Raw genomic sequence first — 25,295 nt, 5'->3', positions numbered from 1 at the left:
AACCCTAACCCTAACCCTAACCCTAACCCTAACCCTAACCCTAACCCTAACCCTAACCCTAACCCTAACCCTAACCCTAACCCTAACCCTAATAGTAGTATAGTAGGTATATAATAATAATAATAAATTATATATTAATAATAAATTTCTTTAAATTTATTTTTTAAATAAGATTTAGCTTTTATTTTATAAACTTTATTATAATTATATATTATAGTTATTAAATATTAAAATTTTTAATTTATTAAAGAAAAAGCTAAAAAATACATTATAAAAAATATTTATAAGCTATTTAAATATAAAGCCTTTAAAAAGAAATATATTAATAATATATAAAGTTATATATAAAAATATAATAAAGTTAAATATATTAAAAAAAGTATAAAAAATAATTAAAATATATTTAAAAAATTAATAGGTATTATTATTTTTAAAATATATAATAATTGAAAAAAAGGGTATTATAAAAGTAATAATATTAATATTTATAGTTAAAAAATAACCTATTATACCTAATCTATTAAAAATAGCTTTAAAAATTATAATTAAAATACCCTTTAAAAATTAATAATTATAGGTTAATATATAAAAATTAGCTTAAACTTTCCCTTCATTTAATAATTTATTATAAAAGCTATTTTTTATAAAGGTTAATAAGGCCTTTAATAAAAAGGTTAAAATTATTACATTTTTATAAATAAAAATTAAAATATTAAAAGGTAAACTTTAAAAAAATATTAAGGTTAAATAAAAATTAATTAAAATAGATCCTAATAATAACTTTATTTATATAATATATATATAAAAGGTAAAATATAAATTATATAATTATTTAATATATATTAACGAAGCTATTAATTAATATATTTTAAAATATAAGGATAGTAATATAAAAAAGGTTATTAAGGTTAAAAATAATAGATCTAATTAAAAATACCAAAAAAAGCATCGTGAACAACGTATTCGTTAAGAAAATCGCTTCAGAAGTTGGGTAATTAGTAGGCAGGGGGGGTGGTTGTGATAGGGGGTGGTCGTGAGGCAGGGTTTTTGCTTATCTGCTTCGCTCTGAAGGGCTTCTGCGGCCGGGTTGTGTGGATATGCCGTCTTGGCGAGGAGTAGTCGGTCCAGTTCATCCTCTGGACCCAACAAGCCTTGGATCTGGTCGAGGTCGAAGAATTGAAACAACGGCATGGAAATCTCTGAATAGGTAGAAGCCCATGACTTTTGTGAAATACTGCGGGAACTAGCACCTGGAGGATCAAAGAATCTGGCAAGGGGTATAGGAGCCTCGGTAAAGATCGTACGCAGAGGTACAGCCATGGTAAGAGATGCGCAATGTAGCGATTGAGATTTGGTGTTAAATCTAATATAGCATATCTTCGCCAGTTGGTTGAGATGGAGTCTTATATACTAGTCTGGGAGATAGGCAGATGCCCCATCTATCGTATTATTGTACCATATATTGAGATATATCAACCTACATAATATACAGGAAGGTTCTTCGGCTTGGGTAGCTAGCTGCTTTGGGGGAGGTCAAGCGTCCCCGTGTGTGACATCGAGCTCCGCTAGTGACTCTTCTCGGCTATTCTTGAGTTCTTGTCCAACGAGCGGACTTGAATCCTGTGTGTTTTTGATAAGGCATACGCCGACGCTAATTAATCAATCTTCTCTCGTTCGCGATATCGATGCCGAACCTCTTCTCTATCTCGATTAATGGAGGTTGGGAGGTGGAGGTGCTTCTGTAAGCTTCATCGCCTTCCGTGTCTGCATCGTCCCACCAACCCAAGCGAAGTCTCCGCCCTTTTACAATGATAGAGGCCTCCCCTCCGTTTTCGTCGAGCAACTGCTGATGCCCTTTACTGCTTAAAGCCTGATTTGGTGTGCTGATAAGACGCGATCCGGCGAATAGTGCCATGCTACTCGCGATTGGATATGGATTCCTAGGTAGTACCTGTAAATCCACACACCACCAAGCAAGGCCGCCGAAGAACACCATGGTGCCTAAGAGCGCCTGCAGTATAGTCTTGGGTTCTTTGTGAACTTTCAATCGATAGGTGGTCCTGGTCACCGTTCCTTCAGCTACCCTACTGTCAGGCATATGTAGGGTACTGTTGCTATCACCTATGCTGGAACGGTATTCTCGATCAATAACATAAACCACCAGTCTTTGATAAAGATCGTTCGCCGCGTGCATCAGGGTATTAATGTTCTTGCTGCTGAGTAGACTTTGATAGCCAATACCTTTATTGCCCCAGACTAGACGATTAAAAAATTCGTCGAAATGGCTGCTCACTTCCAGCGGAGCTGTGTAATAGAGAGATATAAATGTCCCGACAATATCTAATGAGAGCTATGTAGTTCCATACCGTGTGTCCGTAATATTGGTAGGCAGACGCGAATTGAGATGAAGATTTTTACGGAGGTTAGGTTGAAGAGACGAAGATGCATCATGCGTGTACGTGACATTTGCTTCGACTTGTTGTAAATGCTAGGTGCAGACAAGAGCTATCATATTGGATTGTGTCTGAGACTCTGTTTTCTTATATATATACCAGATATAATGCCAATAAACGAACAATCCATGTGCCTATTGTGAGGTATTGACACATTGTATGTAATACTAATAGCATTTGTTCGGGGTTTTGAAGAGGGGTTGTCTAGTCTATACTTGTCTAGGATCCATTGAATACGACGTATTAGACTAAGTTGATCTGGACTCACTCTCACTGTGTACTCAATGGCCTCAAAGTTAAAGGCGTCAGAAAAATAACAACTGGCCGGAAGTTGCGCCATGACCGCAATCTTCACAGATAATACCCACGAATTGTTCCCTTTTCCAATGTCTCATTGATTCTGATCGCTGATAATAGCAATTCAGTGCAGTCTAGAGATGGCCGAATGGCAGGAACCGCTAAACTATACTCTGAATTATCCTCGTCGACAGTAGCCTTGTTGTACTCTGAAGACATCGGCAGTTGAGGGGTTAAGCGGTATAGCGCGCGCGCGTACCCCGCGGGTAAGAAGCCAAGGGACGCCAAGACTGCTAGCGCGCGGGAAATGGTCATCAACGCTTTACTTGAGTAGAGAGTTGAACCTGGCGACTACCCACTAGATAAAACCAACGTTTCATATATTAGCCAATGCTTTTATGGCCTCACGATATCACAAGACATAATACTCCGCAGAAGTGACCCCTGTCGATGTCTCGCCACGTACACAGGTAGAAAGGGAGGTTAAGCCAGGTCTGGCCTCCTTGCACTACTGCTGCATCGTGAATTATAAGATGGCGAGACTTTCAAGCTCCCAACCACTTCTAGAACACACCAGGAGACTAGAAAATTTGATTCCTCTCTTTTCAAACAGATATTGAGACCAACGGATAAAAGTATTCCCCTTGAACTTCATTGCGAAACATAACAACAATGGGTTACACCAAGAGCAGCAATAAATATGAGAAGCGGAAATCTTCATCCAAGCACTCTGCAGAGCAATATAGTTCCTCCGGATAGGCCCCATCTACTGACGACTCTGGCCTTACAGAAGCTACCCAACATTCGCTGGTACTGGAAGTTATCATCTTCCAGGGTTCTCCCATTGATGCGCCGCAGTTCAGACACACTAGACTATTAATCACGTACATGAGAGATGACAAAACGGTCTGAGGGTATAAGCTTTTGCATGTTAGAGGATCTCCCAGATCTTTTGTGTTCCAAGAGGTTGAACGTAATGTCAAACATAGTACGCGGTTCGAGAACAGTGTGTGGGTGACAACGATTACCTCCTCCGGACAGTCCGATATACGCTTGCGAGATGCTATCAGAGGAACCTATATCGACAATAGCACCAATGATTGGAACTGTCAGAATTTCGTTGATGATGCAATGGCAAGGCGCGCTCGACGCGGTCTAATTACTCAAGAGGAGGTTGACTCAGCTTTCGAGACTATGATGACCATTGTTGCGCAAGCGCCGGATGACATTTGAGACTTGAAGTCTTCAGACTTAGGTGTCTCAATGTACGAAAAGACACAATAAGACACTTCGCAGTTCACAGTTGGAACTTAATAGTTAGTATTCATATAAACCTAGTTGTAGATGCTCCAATAAGGGCTTCGGTGGGATGTACTAGAATAGGAGGATATACTCTCCACTTGCCTTAATGCACAGCCTCAGCGAGACCTCAACCAACGCATTTTGTTCTGCGAGGTATCATTGGTAGCGACATAGCCACCAACACCTGCGCCCCTACCTACCTAAAACAAGAAACCAAAAGCTAGTCGCATGACGGATTTTAGGAATTCTTTCTACCACACTATCATTCATCTCGTTTTTGCTTGATATCAACATACCGACAACACCATTTCAAAGCCTCTACCAACAATGAAAGGCCCGCTTCCTGAGTCTCAAGTAACCATTTTACAGCCAACTTCCACTTCGTCCTAGTTTACTAAGATATTCGGCGTCTTTGCCAGCATGGCCACTCGAGCGCATTACTTTCAAATCAACGCTCAGGAAGAACAATCTATGCTTAATGCATGTTCATCTGGAGATATTAGAGCCCTAGAGCAGCTGTTAAAAAAGCATGGTGTCCAAGGCGGAAACAACACAGGCAATCTTCCCTTCGACCAAACAGCTACAGCAGACGGACCTGCCAAGTTGAATACTATCTCACTGTCTATACACACGCTTCTCGAAAAGGCAGTCGCGGCACGGCAACTAGCTGTCGTCAAGCTAATACTTCAAACATGCCCTGCCATATTACTAACCCACGGCCACGGGGTCGTTCATACTGTTCTCGAAGCCCCAGACTCTGACATCCTGCAAGAACTCTGCGCCCACGATCACACATTCGCCAGCTTCTCGGTAGATCACGGCATGCGCAGCTTTTTAACCGACGCGTGCGCACTACCTCCAGCCCAGGCTGTGCCCATACTCCATATTCTTCTGGACAACAATGCTGACGTTAACGACGGCTGCGGGCCGGGGGGTGGAGCCTTGTATGCGGCTATAAGGGGTGGCCAGCCGGTGGAGATTGTGAGCAGGATACTGTCGAAGACTAAAACTGTGAGCGGCAGCCATGGTATTCTGGGCATTCGACGTGGCGACGCGGATATTGTAAGAGAACTGTTCTCAAGCGAGGCTACGAATAGGAAACTCAGAGTTGAAGAATGTATCGAAGAGGCAAAGAAGACGGAGGACGAGGAGATCATCAAGGTTGTGTAGAAATGGGCTGATAAGGAAGTTGAGAAGAAAATGGGAAAGGTGTCCCATAAAGTGAAAAGGATAAGAGGAATTAAATTGCCTTCATGTTCAATGAACTAGTATCGCACTCAGGAGAGAATATGTTCATATACTGTTATCAGACTCACATGTTTAACGGTGTCCTTTAACCTGTTGACCATTTCAATACAGAAGATTTAGTGTGGGGTATGCAACAGATTTAGCGTCACTCTTGCCAAGAGACGTGATATAAGTACGCTTGTTGGCGAATGGACCCCAATCAGAACCAACAACGATTTGAAAGCTGTGAGCTGCCGACTCAGCGAAGTTCCCTTCCACCACTACTAACAATGAGTTTTTATGACCGACTTGGTTTGTGCGATCAACACGCAACTCTCTCGCGCAGATCCTATTCGTCAAGAGCGTCGCACTGCTGGAGCGCCCCCGCGCCCGACCCGCATTACGAGCAGGGATCCTCCACATATTCAGAGTGACGGAGGTTCGTTTATCTTTCGCTCAAGACGCTCGGAGGCTAACAAACCCTAAGGGATACTATTGCATCAGCTGTACGGTTGCAATGTCGTTCGATACGGAGACCAAGTGATCAAGACCAGTGTTCCTAATAGTATCAATGAGTCCGAGGCCGAGGCAATGAACTTCGTCCGTGAAAACACAACAATACCAGTTCCACGTGTACATTCCGTCACACCCACATCAATTACGATGGACTATATCGAAGGGATTCCTCTACATGATGCGTGGAATGACTTATCTGACACTGAGCGGAATGATATCATTTCAATTACGTGATTATATCAATCAGCTGCGAGCCGTAGAAGGGTCATATATCGGTGGGCTTGGAAGAAAACCCGTTGTCGATACCCGCCTTTTCGGAGAAGATGGCGGACCGTTCCGCTGCGAGGCAGAGTGGAATGAGTTCTTATTAGAAGTTTTAGTTGGGACATGCCCCCAGGTCCTCAAGACTATGATCAGAAGCCAGCTGCGACAAGACCACAAGATTATTTTAACACATGGCGACCTTCACCCCTCAAATATACTTATTCGAGATGGAAGAATTGTAGCCCTCATAGATTGGGAGAGAGCTGGCTCCTATCCTGAGTATTTGGAACTAATAAGCGTTCTCCGTGGCGCATCTTGGAGGGCTGGTTACTATCATGCTCTATTTGATATCTTTCCTTGCCGCTATGATGCCGAGTATATAGTGGATCAATTCATAGGCCGCCTTTCAGGGCGATGATTGTGCCCAAGACGGTCTGATATTCCAAAATCCGGTCATCTCTTCTCGGACGGGAGTGGGCCTCACGGCCCCTGCAGTGCGCACGAGGGATCAAGTCAAGGCAGCAATGAGTGCTCTAAGCTCTATCTCGTAAACGATTTAGCGGTGAGCTGAATATACGTTGCTTGACTCTACCTACGTCTGACATCTCTCTTAACATCTGGAGGGGGATTGGGCTTCCGACACTCCTGGCAAACCCTGCTATCACGGCTATCACCCGCGTAGACATCGACAACAACTACCAACAAACGGCAGATTGGTGGCAAGGAGATGATTCAAAACGGTTCCCACTTTCTAATATCAATTTCAATAATCCCTCTCCAATTATGGTGAGGCGACGAGACATGGAGGCGTGCCCTTATCCGCCGTTCACATCTGACATGCCCACGCCAATTTCGTCATCAGAAACAGCTTCGTCGGCCCTTGCGTCTACTACATCACCTCAGTCCAGTATGATTACTCCAGCGCCATCATTATCTTGCGAGCTACATAATCAAGACCCGGATCGAGACAAAACTCAAGCTTTCTGTCTATGTAATGACTCGATCACATTGAGTCCATTGCTTGCGTTAACTGCTCCGTCAGAAAGCTGCGCATACACGATCATCCCGGCAAACAGCGCTTTTGAGACCGTCACAACAGCGGAAGAGACCTGGGCCTCTAATTACTCTGCTTGTACGCTTATTGGAGGCATTGCGGATGCTCTGACGTGCACAGTTATTTCTGGCTGTACTCCAACAGTGGCTCCTATGCCTACTATTGCTGCGTGGGTAAGAAGTCTTTCCACCGTCGATATTGGCGACACCCAGGATAGAAATGGCGGAAAAGACGCGGTTATGGAAATAGTCACTAACTGAACGGGATGTGTAGCTCGTCAGGCTCTGAGTCAGACCACGTTGAAATGGATAACGTGGAGACTGTCCTTGCCAGTGGTTAACAACCTCTTAAGCCTGTGATGTATCTTCAAGATGCTCAGTAGTAAGTTCTTTTGCCATACTATAGAAAACTTTTGCTAGGATGGTATTCCAGCTCAAACCAGGAAGTTCTAGATATGATGCTATCTTTAGGGATCGGCACGTAGATTCCGGCGCTCAGTAACGAAGACTTTCAACTATGCAAAGAGGTCGAGTATGAGGCGGCAACGGACTTGATGAGTTCAGACTACGGCAGCGGCCCTATTCCATCAAGCCGACGCCGCAGAAAAGCCCGCCGTGACACGGGTGAATTGCTCTAAAAAGGGGGTTGGCTAAGCTGGTGAACGTGCAAGGCCAACTGAAAATCTTTCTACAAGAGTTGCGGTTTTATATTCAAATGAGCGAAGTGGAGCATATGTACGGGACGGCAGGAACCTTTCCATCAGCCGAAGACTATATGAAGTGTTGTGAGGGATCAGGCGCTGCTAGGTCCTGTCTAGCCTTGGATGAGTATGTTCAGCCTTTAAATGACGAGCCACAGCTATCGCTGACAATTCCCGATAGGTACGCCGTCGGCGTCTGACTTCCTGGTGTAATAATTGATAGTGTCGAGATGCTAACCATCTGGCATGAGGCTAGCATGATCATATGCGTGCAAATCTGCCCACTACTTCTGAGGGTCCAACATCTAACAGTATCAGAATGAATGATGTCCTGTCACTCAAGAAGGTAGTAGTGAGTTGAACGGCAAATCTTCTTCACTTCTGAAACTAATGATATACTATGATTTGACTCAACAGGATCAGTCCCAAGTAGATACCTTGATTCCATTGTTATCCGTTAGGGTTGAGTCAATGCAGGCGGCACTCAATCAAGCAGCAGATATGATACATTCGTCTATTCAACGTTTCGAGCCCGTAGAAGCACAGCTGTTACAACCTTGCCCATCAGATAATTAGCCACAACAAAGTTGGAACATACGCTGATGGTTGTAAATACGCATATACAGGCCACTTGAATTGGAGGTAAATAACCCTCAACTCATCATCGTGATTAGTCTCAACGTGGGCAGGTATAAACTAAACACACCGTCTTTAGATGGTGTAGTCCGAGTCACTTTGTGATACTGTCACATAGATTTCCAGACTTCTTGGTACCTGTTATCACGTTTCCATACTATTGTAGAGGCTTTGAGAGTTGCATACAATGAGATCTATGTGGTGTTATTTGAAACGGGCTCAACTGGGTTGGACTTTTTATATTCTAATTGTCGCATTGCGCTAGATATATTATCTTATACTGAGATGATCATTTTCGTCGCTGAGGCTCACCACTTGGCATATATGTTGTTGCTTTCTGGCATTGGGCATGCCGTCCAATTCATGAAGTGTTCGTAAAAGTCCCGACAGCCATACGGGCAATCAACTGTAAAAGCCTGTTCTTAACCAGCCGCTGTATTTCTTGGCAACCCCCCGGCTTCTATCTGTCCGGTGATGTGGCAATGGAAGGTCTCGCTGAGGCTATTGCAGCGGACTAAGGCGTCGCGCCAGATCTAGAGACACATCTCATTTTAGCACACCCACCGACCTTCATTTAGTACGGCATCCTATCCGCCGGCGCTCCTGATGGATCGCAGATCACCTCTGCTGTTATCCTAACGTTTAACAAGGCCCGTGACTTTTGAATTAAACTCGCGTCGCCCAGCTGCAATGATCCGCCTCTCATCAACGCAAATTACCTAGGAATGGAGGTACACAGATAGGTGGTACGCAGGGCTGTGAAGATGCATATCAGACATTGCCACCACCATCTGACGTAAGACCCTAAATGGAGAAGTAGAAGCCTGTCACATATGCATACGGCCGAAAACACAGTTAGCCTTCGGCTATGAGCGCTCACCTTACAAATTCACCTTAATAAGATATACGAAGATATGATGCGATAGAGACTTTGTTGGCAATGAGAGAAATATCTCGGTCTTTAGAAGAGTAGAAAAAGTTGCACCAGTTGCGTATACTATCCAAGGAATCTGGTGGCCTACAAGGACCTCAGCAGACCTAACAAATTATTATTGTATTCTGAACAGCTGCACGTACACTGCTCTAAAGCCCCAGGTTCCGATGTAGGGCTTTCCCGCGAATGAATCCATCGACGAGTGCGGCCACGCTGGATTAGGGTAGGTTCAAATACAGTGAAGATTTAATCACCCGCTGCCCATCTCAATTAACGGATATTGTGGCGTAGGGCGTGCTAGGTAGCATCATATTGGTGCCTTCACAATGGGCAACGTTGTAGATCAAGACTTGAGAGTCAAAGGAGTTGGCAACTTACGAGTAATAGACGCACCAGTGGTTTCCAGCTGCCGTCATTGGTTATCTGCAAGCTGCCGCGTGCGATTCGGCTGAGAAAGCCGATGAGATTATTGACGCGGATCGGGATAGTTCTTTGAAGTGAGGCTGTTCTGTCCACAGTTCATTTAGCTTCCATACTGCCTAGCTATCGACCAAGAGTGTCCTGGCTGTATTACAGCTCAACGAGAGGCGTTATTAGCTGAGCAGAAACCGACACAGCCGCAATCACAGTCAATATGCAACGTGTGATACATTACGCGCCTTGGTACTGTCTTACTCCAATTTTCACACTTTTGGCCGTGGAACAGAAGTATGGTACCTGTGTTTCACGATGATCGGTTTGCATATAATACTTACGTTACCATTCAATGATTTGTCGGACACTTCATATCATAAAGACATGGAGGCGGACGGAGTTTTCCAGGTAGATGAGCCGCATCTGGCTGCTGTCTGCTGCGTACCCCGCGCAGAGCCTGTATCTGCGCCTCGTCAACGAGAAGGGCTAGCCCCTGCAGAGCCCCTGAGCGGACGGTCGACCAGTTTCTGACCACCGCCAACTGGGTTGCTGCCAAGGCATCTAAGTATAGCACTTATGTTCAAGGGGCTAGCTCGGGGAGAGCTCGTGCCTCTGCTCGTGCAGACTCGTGGTTTCAACATCAACACGACGCCAAGATCCTACCCGGCCACAGGCGTTCCTAAGACACAATCGGTAATAATTGGCAATGCTCAGTTAGGTAATGACGCCGGTGTGGGCCACGGTCAGCACTAAATATAGTTGATTTATACGATGCTGGTAGCATTCTGCTCTCGCCTCTGCTCACCAATGTCAGCCGACAGCTGTGACGCACATTTCGTCGCACGGGCTGCCGTCGCGATTTCCTCTCGTTCAACTCTGTGCTGTAATTCATTTCCGGCATTTTGCTCTGCGAATGCAAGCGACAGAGACAGATGTGAGACATAGATACACCGGGCTTTCTAAAGATTCTTTCCGACCAGTATCCACAGTTCCAGCCTAGCATGGCCCAAACCGCCGCGACTCGGCTCATTGTGTGTGTCGACGACTCCGACTACGCCGAAGATGGAACGCTAGGTGAGTATTCGCCTACTCATTCTGATCATCTCCAGCTCGCGATGTCTTCCATCGTTGTGCTCTTCTTGTTTTGCTTGGTTAGAATGCACTGACGGCAAAAGGCCATGGTAATGCAAGCAATCTTTTCAGGCTGCACGGCCTGGCAGCGACGGGGTCCAAATCAATAGACTGCAACGGCCGCTCCGTGAGCCAAACAGTGCGCTATCACCAGGCTGTCAAGGCTACCGGCACGTTCGCGCGCCTGCAAACGCGCACGGCCGGCTCCATTGACCAGCAAGTCAAACATATCATCCAGGATATATGCCAACGGCTCAGCGGTCCGCAGCCTGAGCTCTTCCTGTACGGGTCCGGCCGTGGCGGGTACATAGTCCAGGTCGTCGCGTCGCTGTTGCACTTTCTCGGGACCCCGAAGTCCATGGATGACTTTGATCAACTGTATCAGACGGCTATAGCGCTTGAGGGTGCACGGAAGCGGAATGACGCCCTGAGTGGCGGTAAGTTGACGGCGTACCTCCAAGCACACTGCTATGAACCCCCGAAGATACAGTTCTTGGGTGTCTTCGATGCCCTACGTACTGAGGTTGAGAAATACGAATACGAATCATCCTTCGTCGACTCAGTGCAGAACTTCCGTCACGCCCTCGCTTTTAGCGACACTCACACAACGCCATGCGTATGGCCAACACCTGCAGAGACAGAGATCAAAGGTCGGTCGTTCACTCAGGCTTGGTTTATGGGAGCCCACTTAGATATATGCGGCGGCTCCGAGCACGACGGACTATCTCTCTTCCCGCTTCAGTGGATGCTCCTGGAGAGCATAAAAGCTGGTCTACTCTTGAGACAGGATCAGAACAGCGCTGCCACCTTGTCGTTGATATTTCCACAGTTTGCTGGTCGTTTACCTGACTTGGAGGCTGAGGAGAAGGCCCATTGGCGCATCAAATATGTCAATGGTATTGAAGCCACCATGTTTGACCTACAGAGTGTTCAGCTTGACTCAAAGTCCGGGCCTAATCATTCTATCCCATCCAAACTTGGGAGCGGCAGTCAGAAAAATTATCGAAAGGTTTTCAGCAGGGATAGCAATCTCCTCCTGGGGTGGTCGTCAAAAAGTCCATGTGGTAGCATTATTCACCCATCGATGTATGCAGTGCTTGACCGGAACGCTCGGTATTATGATCAGGGGATATTTAAGGCGAGGAAGAAGGAGCTCTCTGGCTTTCTTGAATATATTGACGACCAGGACCAGCCTCACCCGTGGCTCGCGGGGCTCGCTTTACAAGACACTGGTGTGAAGGCCTTCAGGATCCTGGTTTGTGGAAAGACAGGTGTCGGCAAATCCACTCTGATCAACAAGGTATTTGGGGTCGAGATGACAGAGGAGTCGACGACGTATAGCCAAGGCGTGCATGACATCAACCAGGCTTTCGAGAATCCGAACCACCCTGGCTTGCTCATCCATGATTCACGCGGTTGGCAAGCTGGTAGTGACGCAGAACTCGAGGAGATCGCGAAATTTCTGCGTCATCGCGCCTTTCAGAAAAACCCGGCAGAGGCTCTACATGTGATATGGTGAGGAGACTACTCTGCGTGTCTGCCACCAGATTCTACTGCTAACAGATATGTAGGTTCTGCGTCAATTCAGACGTTAGTCGCATCGAGGAGGCAGATAGGCGTACGTTCGAAATCATAGCTCAATACTCTAGCGATGTTCCCGTATTTGTGGTGGGGACCAAGAAAGACAGGCTTATAGCGTTTCGCAAGATGGAACTTCTGGAAGAGTACATGGAGAAGACGGGAGACTACAAAGAAGCAAACCGTTTGGCTACAGAGGAAGCCAACGAGCATGCAGAGAAGCAGTTCTTGTTGCTCCGCGATCAGCTGTCAAACCTCGACCATTATAAAGCGGATGGATACTCCTGCATATCAAAAGGTAAATATCTGTAGCGACCAAACGCTGCTGACATCCCGGTGCTAACCACCTCGCCAGATGACGACGCGGGTATCCGCAAGCTGATCGGTGATACCGTCGACCTCATCGCCGATGAACGCGTGCGTGTTTTTTGTGTAGCAGCCCAAGTGGTCGACGTGGAGCAGAAGATTGACCAAGCCATAACAGAGGTTATGCGGCTCGGCGCGCACGCGATTCGCACGGCGATGGTTCCACTCCCGGCGTCGGGACTAATCGGCACGCCCACGGTTTCTCGAATCCTATGCGAGCATGTCATCCAGTGTTTTGGGTTTCCAAAGGTAACTCCCGAGGCAGTCGAGGAGATCATGTCCCAAGTGGTCATGAAGAACCTCAAGAGCTTCATGCGCGTGTCGCTCACTCAGTTTGCGTCCATTAGCGCGATCACCTTGGGCGCAGCGATACCGTCAGGTGGTATTGGCGTTATCGCAGGCATCGCCGGATGCATTCTCTCGACGCCCCCCACAGCACGAATGCTGCTCAAGTGCGCATGTGATATGATTCTCATCCTCGAGAGATCCTTTCGCTATCAGAAGAAGTACGTCTCGGTGAAACAACTAGAAGACGCAGCGGCGTATTACACGACGGCGATGACAAAGAAGCTAGATGGAACGCCGATTTTACTACAACAAAATGTACATGACCAGGTCGACAATATGATCCCCTTGAGGAAAGTAGGTATTGGGTTCAAATTTGCCACACTCCGTTCCGGCCTGCAGGATATCATCTATATGAACAGATATGATAAGGAGTCTCAGTCTCAGCTTCCAAGCAGAGTAAGCTCGAATCAGATTCAGACACCTTCTCGGCTGCCATCTCTGGACAAGCCCAACACTCCCACCCCACCCCCCGTATCAGAGGCATGGCGGGACTGGAATGGTGAAAATGTAAGGTCGACTCCAGCATGGCAAAGTGAAAACACAAGGCTTTCACCGCCATACAAGCCACTTGATCCCGAAGCGAACATGAAGTTTCTGGGTATCACTCCAGTTGGACGGCCCGTGGCTGAGCTAGATTCCAACCCCGCCATAATTCGAACTCGTGCAGCAGAGCTCCATGGAACCTCCATATCTGGCAAGCCGGCCGCCGCCGTGGCAGAATTGGAGGGCGATTACGGTCTACCCCAGCAAACGCACCCAGACTACGCTTCATCTCCGCGTCATATCCCCCAGATGCCGAGCATGCGGCTGGTTGGGACGCTCTACACACCAGCCGACGATGCGGCCCCATATCAGCAATGGCCGACATCAAATATCAATGGCATCATGGGCGCTTCGACTCCAGATCTTGCAGCACGGTCGAGAAGTCCGACGAATCTGGCTGTTAACACTTTGAGCCCGTCGACTGAAGATCTCACCATAAGGAAGAAGAAATCCTCATCAAACCTATTGAAGTCTACCATGGGGAAATTTAGATTTAAGAAATCTTGAGGGAAACTATGACTACATTTTAGATACCAACTCAGCGCATGAGAGAAAAGGAAATGAAATCCCCATATAAAATAGAATTAATAGCAGGATATGTTCTTGAAACGATTGATATCTCGCCAGTCGGACATGTAAGGCTACCATCTGTAGCTCTGCAAAGCCTACCAGAGGAGTGTTTCAGTTGGCAATGTTCGCCGAAAGTAAGACATTAATAAGCCTGCGATGCGCGCAATGGGTTTCATAGGCTAGCAACACATCCAGGGAACTGCTCTCATTGGTATGAAGTGGCCGGAGTGGTAAGCTGCCGTATAACCTAAAGTTCGAGTACTTGAAATCTACACCACGGTCTGGCTGGCCCGCAGTTCGATTGCTTTAATGATTAGTTGGGCGATTAGCATCATTGTTCAACCGGGGTATGGTAGCTACTGGGTGGGTTGTACCTTTCTTGAGGCCTTTTGTCACACTATTGCGCAATTAAGCTTCCTGCTACTGCCCTAAACATCTGCCCGATAGACGGCACGGTGTATTGGGTAGATAGACCATCTGCACGCCACAAGTTGAAAGTCCAAGGGTTCTTTTCCTTGGGGATAAGACAGCTTCTCCATTTTGTCAAGGACAATCTCCTACATCCGAACGACACGGCGATACAGGAATGGAGAGCGTGCACCAACCGTGGGAGCCTCAAAGAAAATACACGAATTTAGGATGAAACCAAGAGGCGGCGAGTATAAACCTGACACGTCATGGCAACAGAGCTGAGGATCTGAGTTCGACGCGTCCTCAAAGTAGTGATAGATGTGCTCGAAATAAAAGGCTCGAGGTTATTGATGCACCTCCGAGTGTTGAGAACTAGTAAGTTCAACAAGAAACCTGGCATAGTGTCCGCTAAATACCACATAAGCGATTAATAGTTAAGTCAATTCCTTAAAGATGAATTAACAGCTGTGATAGTGAATAAGATGTCGATGCTTCGAACCTCTCGTAGGATTCCTTTGCCACATTCTTCTTCAACTGTAGTCATCATACAGGTGATTCCAGGAACGTAGGGAATCCACCTAATGAAGAGAGCAACTGTGCTGTGCCACTAGCGCTGCGTGTGGTATGGTGATACTTGTATGTAAGGCGGCTTGGCGATGTCAAGGCTTCAACTGGACCACAACCTGGAGGCCAAGTGTCATCAACCATTTCACAGATGACGCCCATGCTCGTATGGTAGATGAAAGCTCAGGTATTGGGCACAATATTTGGGTCCCTCTTCATCTTCAAATTCGCGGTGGAAGCTCACCAATTGATCCCCCGGCTCTTCCAATCTGTAGGCGCTTTGCTAAATGGGCGGGGTTCTGACACTGCCTAGGTGTGAGCCGGGCCAGAGCGACTTTTGTACATTGTGCTGTGCGGTCGACGCTACGCTTCGTGCTCACGCATCAAGGGTGCATTCAGGACGTGAGCCGAAAGGTGCTGAAGACGTCTACTTGGGTAAAAAATCCGATCTGCTTGCGAGAAGCTCGACATGTCAATCATGTCTCGCGTTGGTCTCTTGCGCCGAAGAAGACTGCGCTAGCTTCTCCGAAAGCCAAGCCCCCATGTGCGCTGGCGACTATGACTTCAGCGCCCATTTAATGGACAGCAATCCTGTTCTCTGCATAGCTTTTGGGTCGCTACCTTTTGAGTCAACAGACGCCAGCCAAAGGCGCCAGCTTATGAGCCAGTTAGGAGTACTCTCGCTGTTCTCGACGGACCAAGATGTTCCTGAAGACTCAGATGCATGGCTCGCTGGAAGACCACGCCTATTTGATCCAAAACAGTGCGACCCCTGTTTGATCCGTGGGTGGCTAGACCACTGCAATCATTTCCACGGGAATAGATGCTTAGTGCCACAGGCTTGGCGCTGTAAAGCCGATGTTATTCACAACTTTATCGATGTCGAGCTGGAATGCATCGCCAGTCCTACAACAGAAGTACCATTCGCTGCACTCAGTTATGTGTGGGGAGTAGTCGACACTCTCCAGTGCCTGGAGAGTAACATAGACAGCTTGAGACAACCAGGTAGTCTGTCTTCGTCAGGCTCACAAGTCGTACCCCAAACGATTCGCGACGCGATGAGATTATGTGCTCTTACTGGGTATAGATACCTGTGGGTCGATCGCGTGTGTATTATGCAAGATAATGATGAGATTAAACAGCAGCATCTTCAGGGAATGGGTTGGATCTACGCCGCAGCAGACTTTACCATTGTAGCTGCCGAGGGCAGCGATGTTAATCACGGATTCTCGGGGCTGGGCCACGGGGTGAAGGAGAGGCAGAAGCATATTATACCCTTTCCCTCCAAGCCTCTCATCAGAGGAACCATATGGTCACTTGGCGACAGTCTTCCATCCAACACGGTATGGTCCAGCCGAGCTTGGACTTTCCAAGAACACGTTTTCTCTCGCAGATTATTGTATGTTAACAAATTCGTCAACTGGGTATGTGCCTCAGCAAGGTGGACCGAGGCTGTGTCACTTCCTCCAGGCATATCGCAGTCCCTCATACGAGCAAAAGATGACCACCATTCCGACGCTGGAAAAGTGTTTGCTTTAGACTGGCCATCACTAAAGCACTATGCCAGTATGGTCGAGCAATACAATGTACGAAAGCTCACATATGATTCTGACGTTGCAATCGCTTTTGGAGGTTTGTTGCTGCAGATGTGCATGGGATTTTCTGCTGGCTTCTATGGCGGTATTCCCGAATTTTACTTCACAATCTGCTTGCTTTGGCAGCCCAAAAGGGGACTTCGGCCTCGGTTCAATCAACCCGACACGCGCTTTTTGCCCACATGGTCATGGCTCGGATGGTCAGGGGCTCTAGACCTTCAAATGTGGACCTGTAACACAGACATGGAGCTCCCACCAGCGCCGTATGAAGTCACAATATCCCCAGTAACAGAATGGTTTAAGTCTCAGGACAGGAGAGATGGTAGCCATATTGGCTATACATACTTTCAGGTACGTAAACTTTTCCACGAGGGCGGCGCTCCTACGCCGCCTGAATGGCGGAAGCATGACGGTGGTCCCGAGTCCGGCTACCACGCATATTACACGTACCGCGGGCAGAACCTCAATCACATCGGGTCTATCAGGAAGTTTCGGTACCCTATCCCCCCATTTCAAAGGTACCGCAATGTCAGCCCTCTTGATCTGTCCGCACGGTACCTGTATGCTACTGTACAGAAGGCCTTTTTCGTATTTGGAACACCAGAAGACATTCCGTCGCAACGATATGGTGACTGTAAGGATGGAAGCTACGAAATCGTTGATCTTCCTGTGTATACGACGTCTTCTGAATGGGCCGGCTCTATCCGAGCGAACCTGCACCAAAATGACGCCCTTCCAATTGGGCAGAAATGCGAAGTAATCCGTATTGCAATGGGCTCGTCCCCTTTGAAAAACGGAGATCTTGCAGGACTTTATTCCGAGGGTGTTTACCCAGTTTGCCCCTTCGGGTATTTCGTCGGCCGTGAAGAACTGCGTGGCATGACCACCTTTGACTTTTATTTCGTGTTATGGATTCGGTGGGATGGAGACACCGCATGCAGACAGGCATTAGGTGTAATCTGGAAGCATATTTGGGAGAGAGCAGCGCCAGAAGATGTTGATATCAAGCTTGGTTGAATTTCGTGCCTGTTCGTATTGAAAATCGGCATATATACTAGTTTCACAATACTGCCTTCATCATGAGCCATTCGAAGTATCTAGATCGATAGAGATGGACCTTAGCTAAATGAAACCAGGTATAGCGTTGTATTGTTTATCTGCACCTCGATGTGACATTCTTTCAGCCGCCGCGGCTCGCTTCAGCTATTCAGCCATGATAGGCGCCATGGAGGCGGTTGCCCACTCACAACAATTTCTATTGAGCATCTCGTTGATATGTGAGTCCTTGCTCAATTGGCGGTCTACCGGCTTGAAACGCCACGAGCAAGCAGCAGTACGTTGCAGGAGATACCCCACTCTACGCACTCACGTCAGACATTGCGTTCAAATGAAGTGTGGTTCATTTGGAAATACCTATTCGTGTGTTTTGATGCATATCCGGGTGTCATTTCCTTCAAGATGGGGTTACGCAGGTACAGGCCGCGCATATAATAGATGTAGGAGCCCAGACTCATCGGCGGAATAACGACCGTAATAATTAACACTTCGTTGAATTGGCCAAGTTGTCCAACTTCGAACTCCTCTGAATTTATTGAGATCTGCATGCTGGTGCCGATCAGAGACAAGCAGCACCCAGCTGCCGCGTACACAGTGACACAATACAGTTGGGGTACGAGTACAAACGTGTCGATAAGCTGATCAGGACGTCTTGCTCATCGCTAACCTACGCATATCGAAAGAACATATACGTCATCCAAGGAGGATTTTCATACCAATGCTTCCCTCGGAATTTCGCATGCCGTTTTCTTCTGATCGTACAGCTTGATCTATCTGAGAGGCGGCCATGCTACAACTTACTAGGGCCGACATTGTGCTACTTCCAAGTTCCTTGCGATCTTTCGGGATGATAAGAGAACTTTTCAGGACACGCCCCAGTAGGCAGCCGTAATCTCTGTTTTACTAGGCCCCAGCTGATATATGATCTCACGTCAGACATAGCACTATGTAAACACACACCGTAGTGCCTGAATATAGGTACTCTATCCCTTGCCTTGATCCAATAGGCTATCAATTTGTTTATACTCGTATAGGAAGGTCAGAACAGTTAGCTCGGTGATACGAGAGCTTTTCACAGCCCATGTGGCATCATATACACTACACTAGATAGAGATTGTCAAAGCAAGTATTTGATCAATCAATGCTTTCCCCGCGTTGCGCTGTGAGTATAAAATCAAGCTTTTGGGTCCCAACACTAGAGCTCTGATGGTGTTTCCTTAGCTATCTTGGCTATCTCTTGGCTGTCTTGGCTTCCCAGACTTGCTGAAGTCAGCTTCTCCAACATGCGTTTCTCGACGTTCGTCATAGCGTTTACTTCCTCTGCCGTAACAGCTTTGGCAGCTCCATCAGCGAATAAGCACGTGCTGCACGAAAAGCGGGATGGCGAGCCGCATTTCTGGGAAAAGCGCGATCGCGCCGCCCCAAACCAAGTGCTACCAATCCGCATTGGCCTTCGTCAGCGCAATCTAGAAAACGCAGAGAAGTACATTCATGACGTTTCTGACCCCAACTCACCAAACTTTGGTATGCTAATTCAGATACCCGGTTACCCATCAAACATCACATCGTAAATACCGCTAATCGTGCTCACTCAGGCAAGCATTGGACCGCCAAGGAGGTGGCCAACAAGTTCTCTCCATCCTCTGAATCGAAATTCGCCGTAGTGAAATGGCTTGTCGATTCAGGAATTGAACGCCCGCGGATCTCACTATCTAAAGGTGAGCAACTGAGTCTGAGCTCATTTCGTACTCTATAAACTCACCTTCTATAGGCCACAACTGGGTACAATTTGATGGTACCGTCGAAGAGGCGGAGAATCTTTTCTCAACAGAGTACTGGCACTACCGGCACATTAAAAATGGAGGGCTTCGACTCGCCGTCGACACGTATAGTTTACCAGAGCATGTCCAGAAGCACATCGACTTCGTGATGCCCACAGTGCAATTAGATGGCCTCAAGCCCGTCGCAAACACTAACCACGGACGTGACGCAATGGCTATCATTCCAGGAGGCGCGTCTTTGGGCTCTCTGCCCTGCGGAAAGCTAATCACCATTGAATGTCTGCGCAAGCTGTACAAGTTTCCCGTAGGTAAAACGGCTGCGGAGAGTAACAAGATTGGCATAGCGGAATGGGCAGACTATCTCTACGAGCCCGATTTGCCGCTGTACTTCAAGAATTTCACGACGCCTGAGATCTCCGCAGACACTCGACCAGAATTCGTCGCCATTGATGGTGGCTTGACGGCAAACCTAACTACGATCTCCCAAGGATCGGGTGTCGAGGCAGCTTTAGACGTACAAGCGGCATATGCTATTGTGCATCCGCAACAGGTCCGCTATTACCAAGTCGGCGACGGCATCAACGTCGACAGCGTTGGAACTTTCAACATCTTCCTCGATGCTCTTGACGAGAGTTACTGCACGTACGAGGGCGGCGATCAGCCATATGTGGGTGAGTAGTGCAATTTCTGAAGAATAAACTTCGAGAGTATAACTAACACTCATGTTTCTGAAGATCCGGCCTACCCCGACCCGAATGCAAATGAGGCGGGCTACCAGGGCCCCCTACAGTGCGGTGGAGCGCCCAAGTCCAACGTCATATCTGTGAGCTATGGTCAAATTGAAGTAAGAATGTCATCCCCACACCGATACGTCGAGGATGCTCATGCAAGTCCTCAAGGGAGCTCTACCATATTTCTATCAGGTTCGCCAGTGCCATGAATGGATGAAGCTAGCGCTCCAAGGCGTGAGCGTGATCTACGCGAGCGGTGACTCTGGTGTGGCCAACCGGTACAACGCGGGCTATCCCAACTCATGCCTCAACGCGGAGAAGCAGTTTGTCGACAACAATGGAACTAGATACTCGCCTTCTTTCCCCGGTAACTGCCCCTACATTACCACTGGTAAGTCACATCGCCTTCATTCCTCCTCATTGATTTGACCGTATAGCACTGACAGTTCACAACAGTGGGCGCCACCACGCTCCTCGGCAACGACACCGACAGCGGAGAACGCGCAGTCTCAGTCCCTGGCTCGGGACCAGCTAACGCGTATTATTCCGGCGGTGGTTTTTCGAATTACTTCCCCGTACCCTCGTACCAGGCTTCTGCCGTGCGCCACTTCATGAAAAACTACGCCCCCAACTATGGGCCCAATGTGTACAACGACACCGGCAAAGCGCGCGGCTTTCCCGACGTGGCGGCAATCGGGTTAAACGTCGCTACGGTCTGGAATGGTTCCACGTACGGTGTCGGCGGAACCAGCGCCAGCGCCCCGATCTTCGCCGGCATCGTGACGTTGTTGAACGAGGCGCGCATCGCGATTGGCAAGGGCCCTATTGGTTTCCTGAACCCAACCCTCTACAAGCATCCCGAAGCTTTCAATGATATCACCATTGGTAACAATCCTGGCTGTGGTACGGGTGGGTTCAACGCAACCCCGGGTTGGGACCCAGTAACAGGTCTGGGTACGCCTAACTACGAGAAACTGTTACCCATCTTCTTACAACTTCCTTGAAAGAGCGCGAGATAGAATGAAGTTCATATTTATATGTGAATCTACTGAGAGTGGTTATATAGAGCTATATATGTATATATATCCTGTGGTTGATACTACACTATAAAGTACATGATATCATGTAGAATAGGGTACTTTATTCCTCTTCAACTTCACTCTAAACTCCACCTTCGGTAACAGCCAGGCAGACTAGAATTAGCTCTGCCTGTATCCAATTGCACGATTTTGCTCGTAGATTATCTTAGCTTGTTAGGACAATGAATTCCTTGCCTGTGGCCGGGTACTTCGTGGGAGCTATTAGTTGTAAGTCCCTCCTGTGCGACAAGAACAATACCTCAATCGAATGATGCGCGATCGACACTGTCATCAAGGTAAGAAATGCCTCAGGTGGTAGATTAGGATCACTTGGGATTGGGTTGTAATAATCATGTGAGTAATAATAACCTATGCTACGTTACCTTTTCTAGATACTATGTGCGAAACCATATAGATAGAGGCAAGTAAGGTTGTGTGCGATACAATGAGACGAAGGGTCACCCTACCCCGTGTAGGGCAACATGTGTACTATGGGCTATCACTGAATGCTAGATATCGATCATACAAGTAGATAGAGGTGGAAAAAGAATATTATACTTAACCCTCGTTGATACTAGAACATAGATCGTGTTTGCTAGTACCCAGTGTAAGAAAATACTGACCACCATCAAGGATAAGCTACCAATACCGATAGGGTAGTTGCAACCTATAGGTCGATAATCTGTAGCACTATCTATGTCATAACCCTCAGCGAAAGAGAGACAAGAAAAGTAATTTTGCCTTCGGATCAGTGACCCTCAAGGGGACAAACGTATGCGCAAACCGAATACACTGAATTTGATTACTAACTATTGCTTCTGGTCCTCGGGCGTGAACAGAGAGTAAGCGAGAAGAAATGGGGACTTCATGCTACGAGGATGCATCAGATTCGCTTACCTATATTGCTGCTGATACCTCATCAAACGTCACGATGTCAATTATCAAGAGGACGAGGCCTGTAGGACCAAGCCGTAGGTAATTCTTCTTACTAGGAGAGCGGCGAAACGAAGAGCAGATGACGCGATAAAAACCACGGAGATGATTAGTAACGGAACCGATCGTTATGTAAGTAATACTCACTCTGTTCGGCCATTCAAGACGAAAGTTAAACAAAGGGTGAATGCGCCGTTCGGACTGCGTGATCTTTAAGGAGACTTTAGAGTTGACAAGAATGTCTGGAAGAGGACCAAAATCATCGCCGTAGGGGGGATATCTAAGGACAGTGTCCATTGTACAAAGGTACCGTTTGCTATACACCACCCCAAGATCGCCGACAAACGCCCCTGAACGACATCTAGCAGCATGACGTCGAAAAGTCAAGGCAGAATGCTGTCCGGCATAACAGTACAGCACTGCCGAACACTTTACAGACCCGCCGAGCGACCAAGCCAAACAGCGACCATATTGAAATTATCAATGTTTTTTTTTCAGTTGTATTCGAAGTAGCAAGGCTTGAGTAATGATACGGCCATGTCTCACTCGGAGTCCACATGCCGACCGTGCGACTCGGAGTCTTATTTAATCAAGAAATCCGGCAAGATTATGTGAGAAAACACGAGTTCGTCCTATTGGTGCTGGTAAGAGGACTCTCAGCTCTTGATATTGAAATTTAAGTCTATCACTAGGTTATCTATCCTGGCTTTTTTCTCTAATCATCTAGTAATTACTCTATCAGTGAAGATAGTATGATTTATGTAGTTAGATAGAGTGACACCTCAATACCGCACCTTTGTTAGTACATGATGGTGCTAGACTCAATATCCAACTGCATTGCCGCATCTAGTTTCGGTCACTGGCCCTTTGCTACACCGAATTTCTGTCGGATCTCCTCTTCGCTGAATCTCCGCGTGTGACGTTTGAGCATAGCGACACGCTGCTCTATCGTCATATCGATCTGGTCACCGATAGGCACGAGGCATTGGGCGAGATGTTCATAATCACGCATCATGAGACGAACAGTGATCATAAGGTAATCAATATTGTGAAAGACAAGCGCATGCTCGCAACCGTAGATTTCCTTGCTCTGGAGGAAGTGAACTGGGTGATCCCGCCAGTGCCGTAGAGGGTTGAGATGATGCGACGTATGATAACCGTCATTATAACAGTACCGATTGCTCTAAGATTCGATGCATTAGTTTTTTTAAGACAGATAATTGAAAGAGAAGCGGGCTAATTACGGGTACATCTATCAGTGTGATGCTAGAGCGGTAGTCGGAGTCAGGCTCGTCGGCATCCACGAATGCGTGTTGACCCCAATTCCCCACCATGAGACCAAGACGCATGACGAGCAACGGGATGAGAAGGGTGAAGAGGCTCGCCTTGAAGTTATGTCGAAGAAGAAGCACGATAGCCGTGTAGTTGAGCAGTTCCCAGAAAGCTGCGCGAAGACCTGTTGTCCACCTACCCTTTCTCACGAAGTAAAGAGGCAGGTCTAACCAGACAAAGAAATAAAATCGGCCGACGTAATGAGCGAAATGCCAAATGTTGTCTCGCTGATAGCGGACGGTGGAGGAGAGGTCGTCAGGGCCATTCCCCTCAACGTGGTGGTGCTTGACGTGGTGGTAGAAGTAGCTGTTCCACGTGTGGCCCATCAGGGGATCCATGACATAGGGAAATGCATGGTCAAAGAGCTGCATCCAAGAACGCTTGACAAGGACGCCTCTCTGATGTATATGTTGATGCCGCAGGAGCGTATATGCACCTATATACCATCCCTGCAAGAGCACATGGGCGATGCCATGCAGGTAGGAGAAGCGGTAGAATAACCATATAGCGCTAGGGAGGGACGTGGTGAAGTACATAATCAGATGCGTGACCATTACCACGTCTGTCTTGTATCTTGCTACCGTCTGAGCCCATGATACGTAAGGTAGCAGTATGTCTTGATACACCCTAGGAGGTAAGCGCGTTTTCAGATCCCTCATATCCCATGATGAAAAGACAGTCGGTTCAAAGTCCTGGCTTACTGGGTCGTTTAGACCGGTGAGTGTAGCTACATCGCGACTGTCTCGGTCTTCAGACAGTTTACATGTCTCACGACCGAGGACTGAATGATGGTGAGATTAGATGTTTTAAAAACTAGGAAATTCAGAAGTGTTGGGCCAGCATACCTCCTCCATTGGCCGCTCCATGCTCTGGCTTTGACGGCTGGCTTCCGGGTAAACCGGTGGTCTTGACAGCGGCGTTCACGGCTCCATTAGGAGACTGGTGATGGGCTCGGATGTCGTGGGCCAAGTTCTCCAAAATGAGCCGGTCCGACGGCGTTAATTCCGGACTGAGAAAGATAGTGGAATCCATAGACATAACAGAGCAGCGATAAGAGCGTTGAGGCGGCCGGGATGAAGCTCAACACTACCTACATGGTAAACAAAGCAGCGCCGAAAGAAAGAAAAAAAAGTCGGTATCGGCTGGATCCGTCATATTGACGACCATGTGGGGATGTATGCACGATAAACATAGGGGCTTCACCCTGGGCTCGCCTGGGTTTCTAGAAAGCGAAATCTTCGAAACACGGTAGGTATAACAGCATACCATCTCCTGATAAAGTCTAAGTCTCTCTACATATGCCTGGACGAAGAGGAGCTACTATTCCATTTATGGCGCCAGAGTATCACCCTATGATTCGCCATCTCGTGGCGGACCTCGCTAACTAGCATCACTATCAGGTACAAGTACAAAGGGTCTTTGTGTTAGTACCGTACTTTGACCCTAGGTAGTAAGACAGACCCACATGGTCTGGTAAACT

At 47.3% G+C, this 25,295-nt stretch overlaps 8 protein-coding genes across 8 annotated transcripts; 6 read left to right on the top strand and 2 right to left on the bottom strand.

The window, feature by feature from the left end:
* Nucleotides 1-857: 857 nt before the first annotated feature.
* F5B22DRAFT_662251 (uncharacterized protein) lies at nt 858-1,320 on the bottom strand (the record flags this gene model as incomplete). The annotated part of the gene is made up of 1 exon (XM_047980429.1): nt 858-1,320. The coding sequence occupies one exon, from the start codon at nt 1,318-1,320 to the stop codon at nt 967-969; it is 354 nt and encodes a 117-aa protein (XP_047825127.1). The 3' UTR covers nt 858-966.
* Nucleotides 1,321-4,188: 2,868 nt separating this feature from the next.
* Nucleotides 4,189-5,529, top strand: F5B22DRAFT_630190 (uncharacterized protein). Its single transcript, XM_047976526.1, has one exon. It carries the CDS (start codon nt 4,473-4,475, stop codon nt 5,220-5,222), a length of 750 nt encoding a protein of 249 aa, XP_047825126.1. The 5' UTR covers nt 4,189-4,472; the 3' UTR covers nt 5,223-5,529.
* Nucleotides 5,530-5,766: 237 nt separating this feature from the next.
* On the top strand, nt 5,767-6,659 carry F5B22DRAFT_560991 (uncharacterized protein). Its single transcript, XM_047973052.1, has one exon. It carries the CDS (start codon nt 5,971-5,973, stop codon nt 6,475-6,477), a length of 507 nt encoding a protein of 168 aa, XP_047825125.1. The 5' UTR covers nt 5,767-5,970; the 3' UTR covers nt 6,478-6,659.
* Nucleotides 6,584-7,373, top strand: F5B22DRAFT_652308 (uncharacterized protein; the record flags this gene model as incomplete). Its single annotated transcript, XM_047979590.1, has 2 exons — nt 6,584-6,606; nt 6,683-7,373. 2 exons carry the CDS (start codon nt 6,584-6,586, stop codon nt 7,371-7,373), a joined length of 714 nt encoding a protein of 237 aa, XP_047825124.1.
* Nucleotides 7,374-10,417: 3,044 nt separating this feature from the next.
* Nucleotides 10,418-14,770, top strand: F5B22DRAFT_560916 (uncharacterized protein). Its single transcript, XM_047973051.1, has 4 exons — nt 10,418-10,871; nt 10,973-12,443; nt 12,500-12,804; nt 12,862-14,770. Exons 1-4 carry the CDS (start codon nt 10,799-10,801, stop codon nt 14,268-14,270), a joined length of 3,258 nt encoding a protein of 1,085 aa, XP_047825123.1. The 5' UTR covers nt 10,418-10,798; the 3' UTR covers nt 14,271-14,770.
* Nucleotides 14,771-14,933: 163 nt separating this feature from the next.
* Nucleotides 14,934-18,013, top strand: F5B22DRAFT_560887 (heterokaryon incompatibility protein-domain-containing protein). Its single transcript, XM_047973050.1, has one exon. It carries the CDS (start codon nt 15,596-15,598, stop codon nt 17,918-17,920), a length of 2,325 nt encoding a protein of 774 aa, XP_047825122.1. The 5' UTR covers nt 14,934-15,595; the 3' UTR covers nt 17,921-18,013.
* A 1,054-nt stretch (nt 18,014-19,067) lies between these two features.
* Nucleotides 19,068-21,625, top strand: F5B22DRAFT_630175 (peptidase S8/S53 domain-containing protein). Its single transcript, XM_047976525.1, has 6 exons — nt 19,068-19,483; nt 19,555-19,677; nt 19,731-20,411; nt 20,475-20,584; nt 20,640-20,862; nt 20,928-21,625. The coding sequence occupies exons 1-6, from the start codon at nt 19,243-19,245 to the stop codon at nt 21,473-21,475; spliced, it is 1,926 nt and encodes a 641-aa protein (XP_047825121.1). The 5' UTR covers nt 19,068-19,242; the 3' UTR covers nt 21,476-21,625.
* A 1,468-nt stretch (nt 21,626-23,093) lies between these two features.
* F5B22DRAFT_630169 (fatty acid desaturase) lies at nt 23,094-25,083 on the bottom strand. Its single transcript, XM_047976524.1, has 3 exons — nt 24,661-25,083; nt 23,728-24,596; nt 23,094-23,666 (listed from the first exon to the last, which is right to left on the bottom strand). Exons 1-3 carry the CDS (start codon nt 24,851-24,853, stop codon nt 23,340-23,342), a joined length of 1,389 nt encoding a protein of 462 aa, XP_047825120.1. The 5' UTR covers nt 24,854-25,083; the 3' UTR covers nt 23,094-23,339.
* Between the last annotated feature and the right edge of the window lie 212 nt (nt 25,084-25,295).

Source organism: Xylaria bambusicola, assembly GCF_022495145.1.
Source record: "Xylaria bambusicola strain CBS 139988 unplaced genomic scaffold F5B22scaffold_86, whole genome shotgun sequence".
Taxonomy (NCBI): domain Eukaryota; kingdom Fungi; phylum Ascomycota; class Sordariomycetes; order Xylariales; family Xylariaceae; genus Xylaria; species Xylaria bambusicola.
This window is presented reverse-complemented; position numbering and strand designations above follow the sequence as displayed.

What these genes read in the sequence shown, in the direction of transcription:
- F5B22DRAFT_560991 (XM_047973052.1), top strand. Translation starts at nt 5,971, where the DNA reads ATGATGCGTGGAATGACTTATCTGACACTGAGCGGAATGATATCATTT.
- F5B22DRAFT_630175 (XM_047976525.1), top strand. Translation starts at nt 19,243, where the DNA reads ATGCGTTTCTCGACGTTCGTCATAGCGTTTACTTCCTCTGCCGTAACA. An exon ending in CGGCGATCAGCCATATGTGG is followed by an intron (nt 20,412 to 20,474) that starts GTGAGTAGTGCA and finishes ATGTTTCTGAAG; the next exon opens with ATCCGGCCTACCCCGACCCG. An exon ending in CTGCCCCTACATTACCACTG is followed by an intron (nt 20,863 to 20,927) that starts GTAAGTCACATC and finishes AGTTCACAACAG; the next exon opens with TGGGCGCCACCACGCTCCTC.
- F5B22DRAFT_560916 (XM_047973051.1), top strand. Translation starts at nt 10,799, where the DNA reads ATGGCCCAAACCGCCGCGACTCGGCTCATTGTGTGTGTCGACGACTCC. An exon ending in GAGGCTCTACATGTGATATG is followed by an intron (nt 12,444 to 12,499) that starts GTGAGGAGACTA and finishes ACAGATATGTAG; the next exon opens with GTTCTGCGTCAATTCAGACG. An exon ending in ATACTCCTGCATATCAAAAG is followed by an intron (nt 12,805 to 12,861) that starts GTAAATATCTGT and finishes CCACCTCGCCAG; the next exon opens with ATGACGACGCGGGTATCCGC.
- F5B22DRAFT_560887 (XM_047973050.1), top strand. Translation starts at nt 15,596, where the DNA reads ATGGGCGGGGTTCTGACACTGCCTAGGTGTGAGCCGGGCCAGAGCGAC.
- F5B22DRAFT_630190 (XM_047976526.1), top strand. Translation starts at nt 4,473, where the DNA reads ATGGCCACTCGAGCGCATTACTTTCAAATCAACGCTCAGGAAGAACAA.
- F5B22DRAFT_630169 (XM_047976524.1), bottom strand. Translation starts at nt 24,853, where the DNA reads ATGTCTATGGATTCCACTATCTTTCTCAGTCCGGAATTAACGCCGTCG. An exon ending in TGGAGCGGCCAATGGAGGAG is followed by an intron (nt 24,597 to 24,660) that starts GTATGCTGGCCC and finishes ACCATCATTCAG; the next exon opens with TCCTCGGTCGTGAGACATGT. An exon ending in TCACACTGATAGATGTACCC is followed by an intron (nt 23,667 to 23,727) that starts GTAATTAGCCCG and finishes ATCGAATCTTAG; the next exon opens with AGCAATCGGTACTGTTATAA.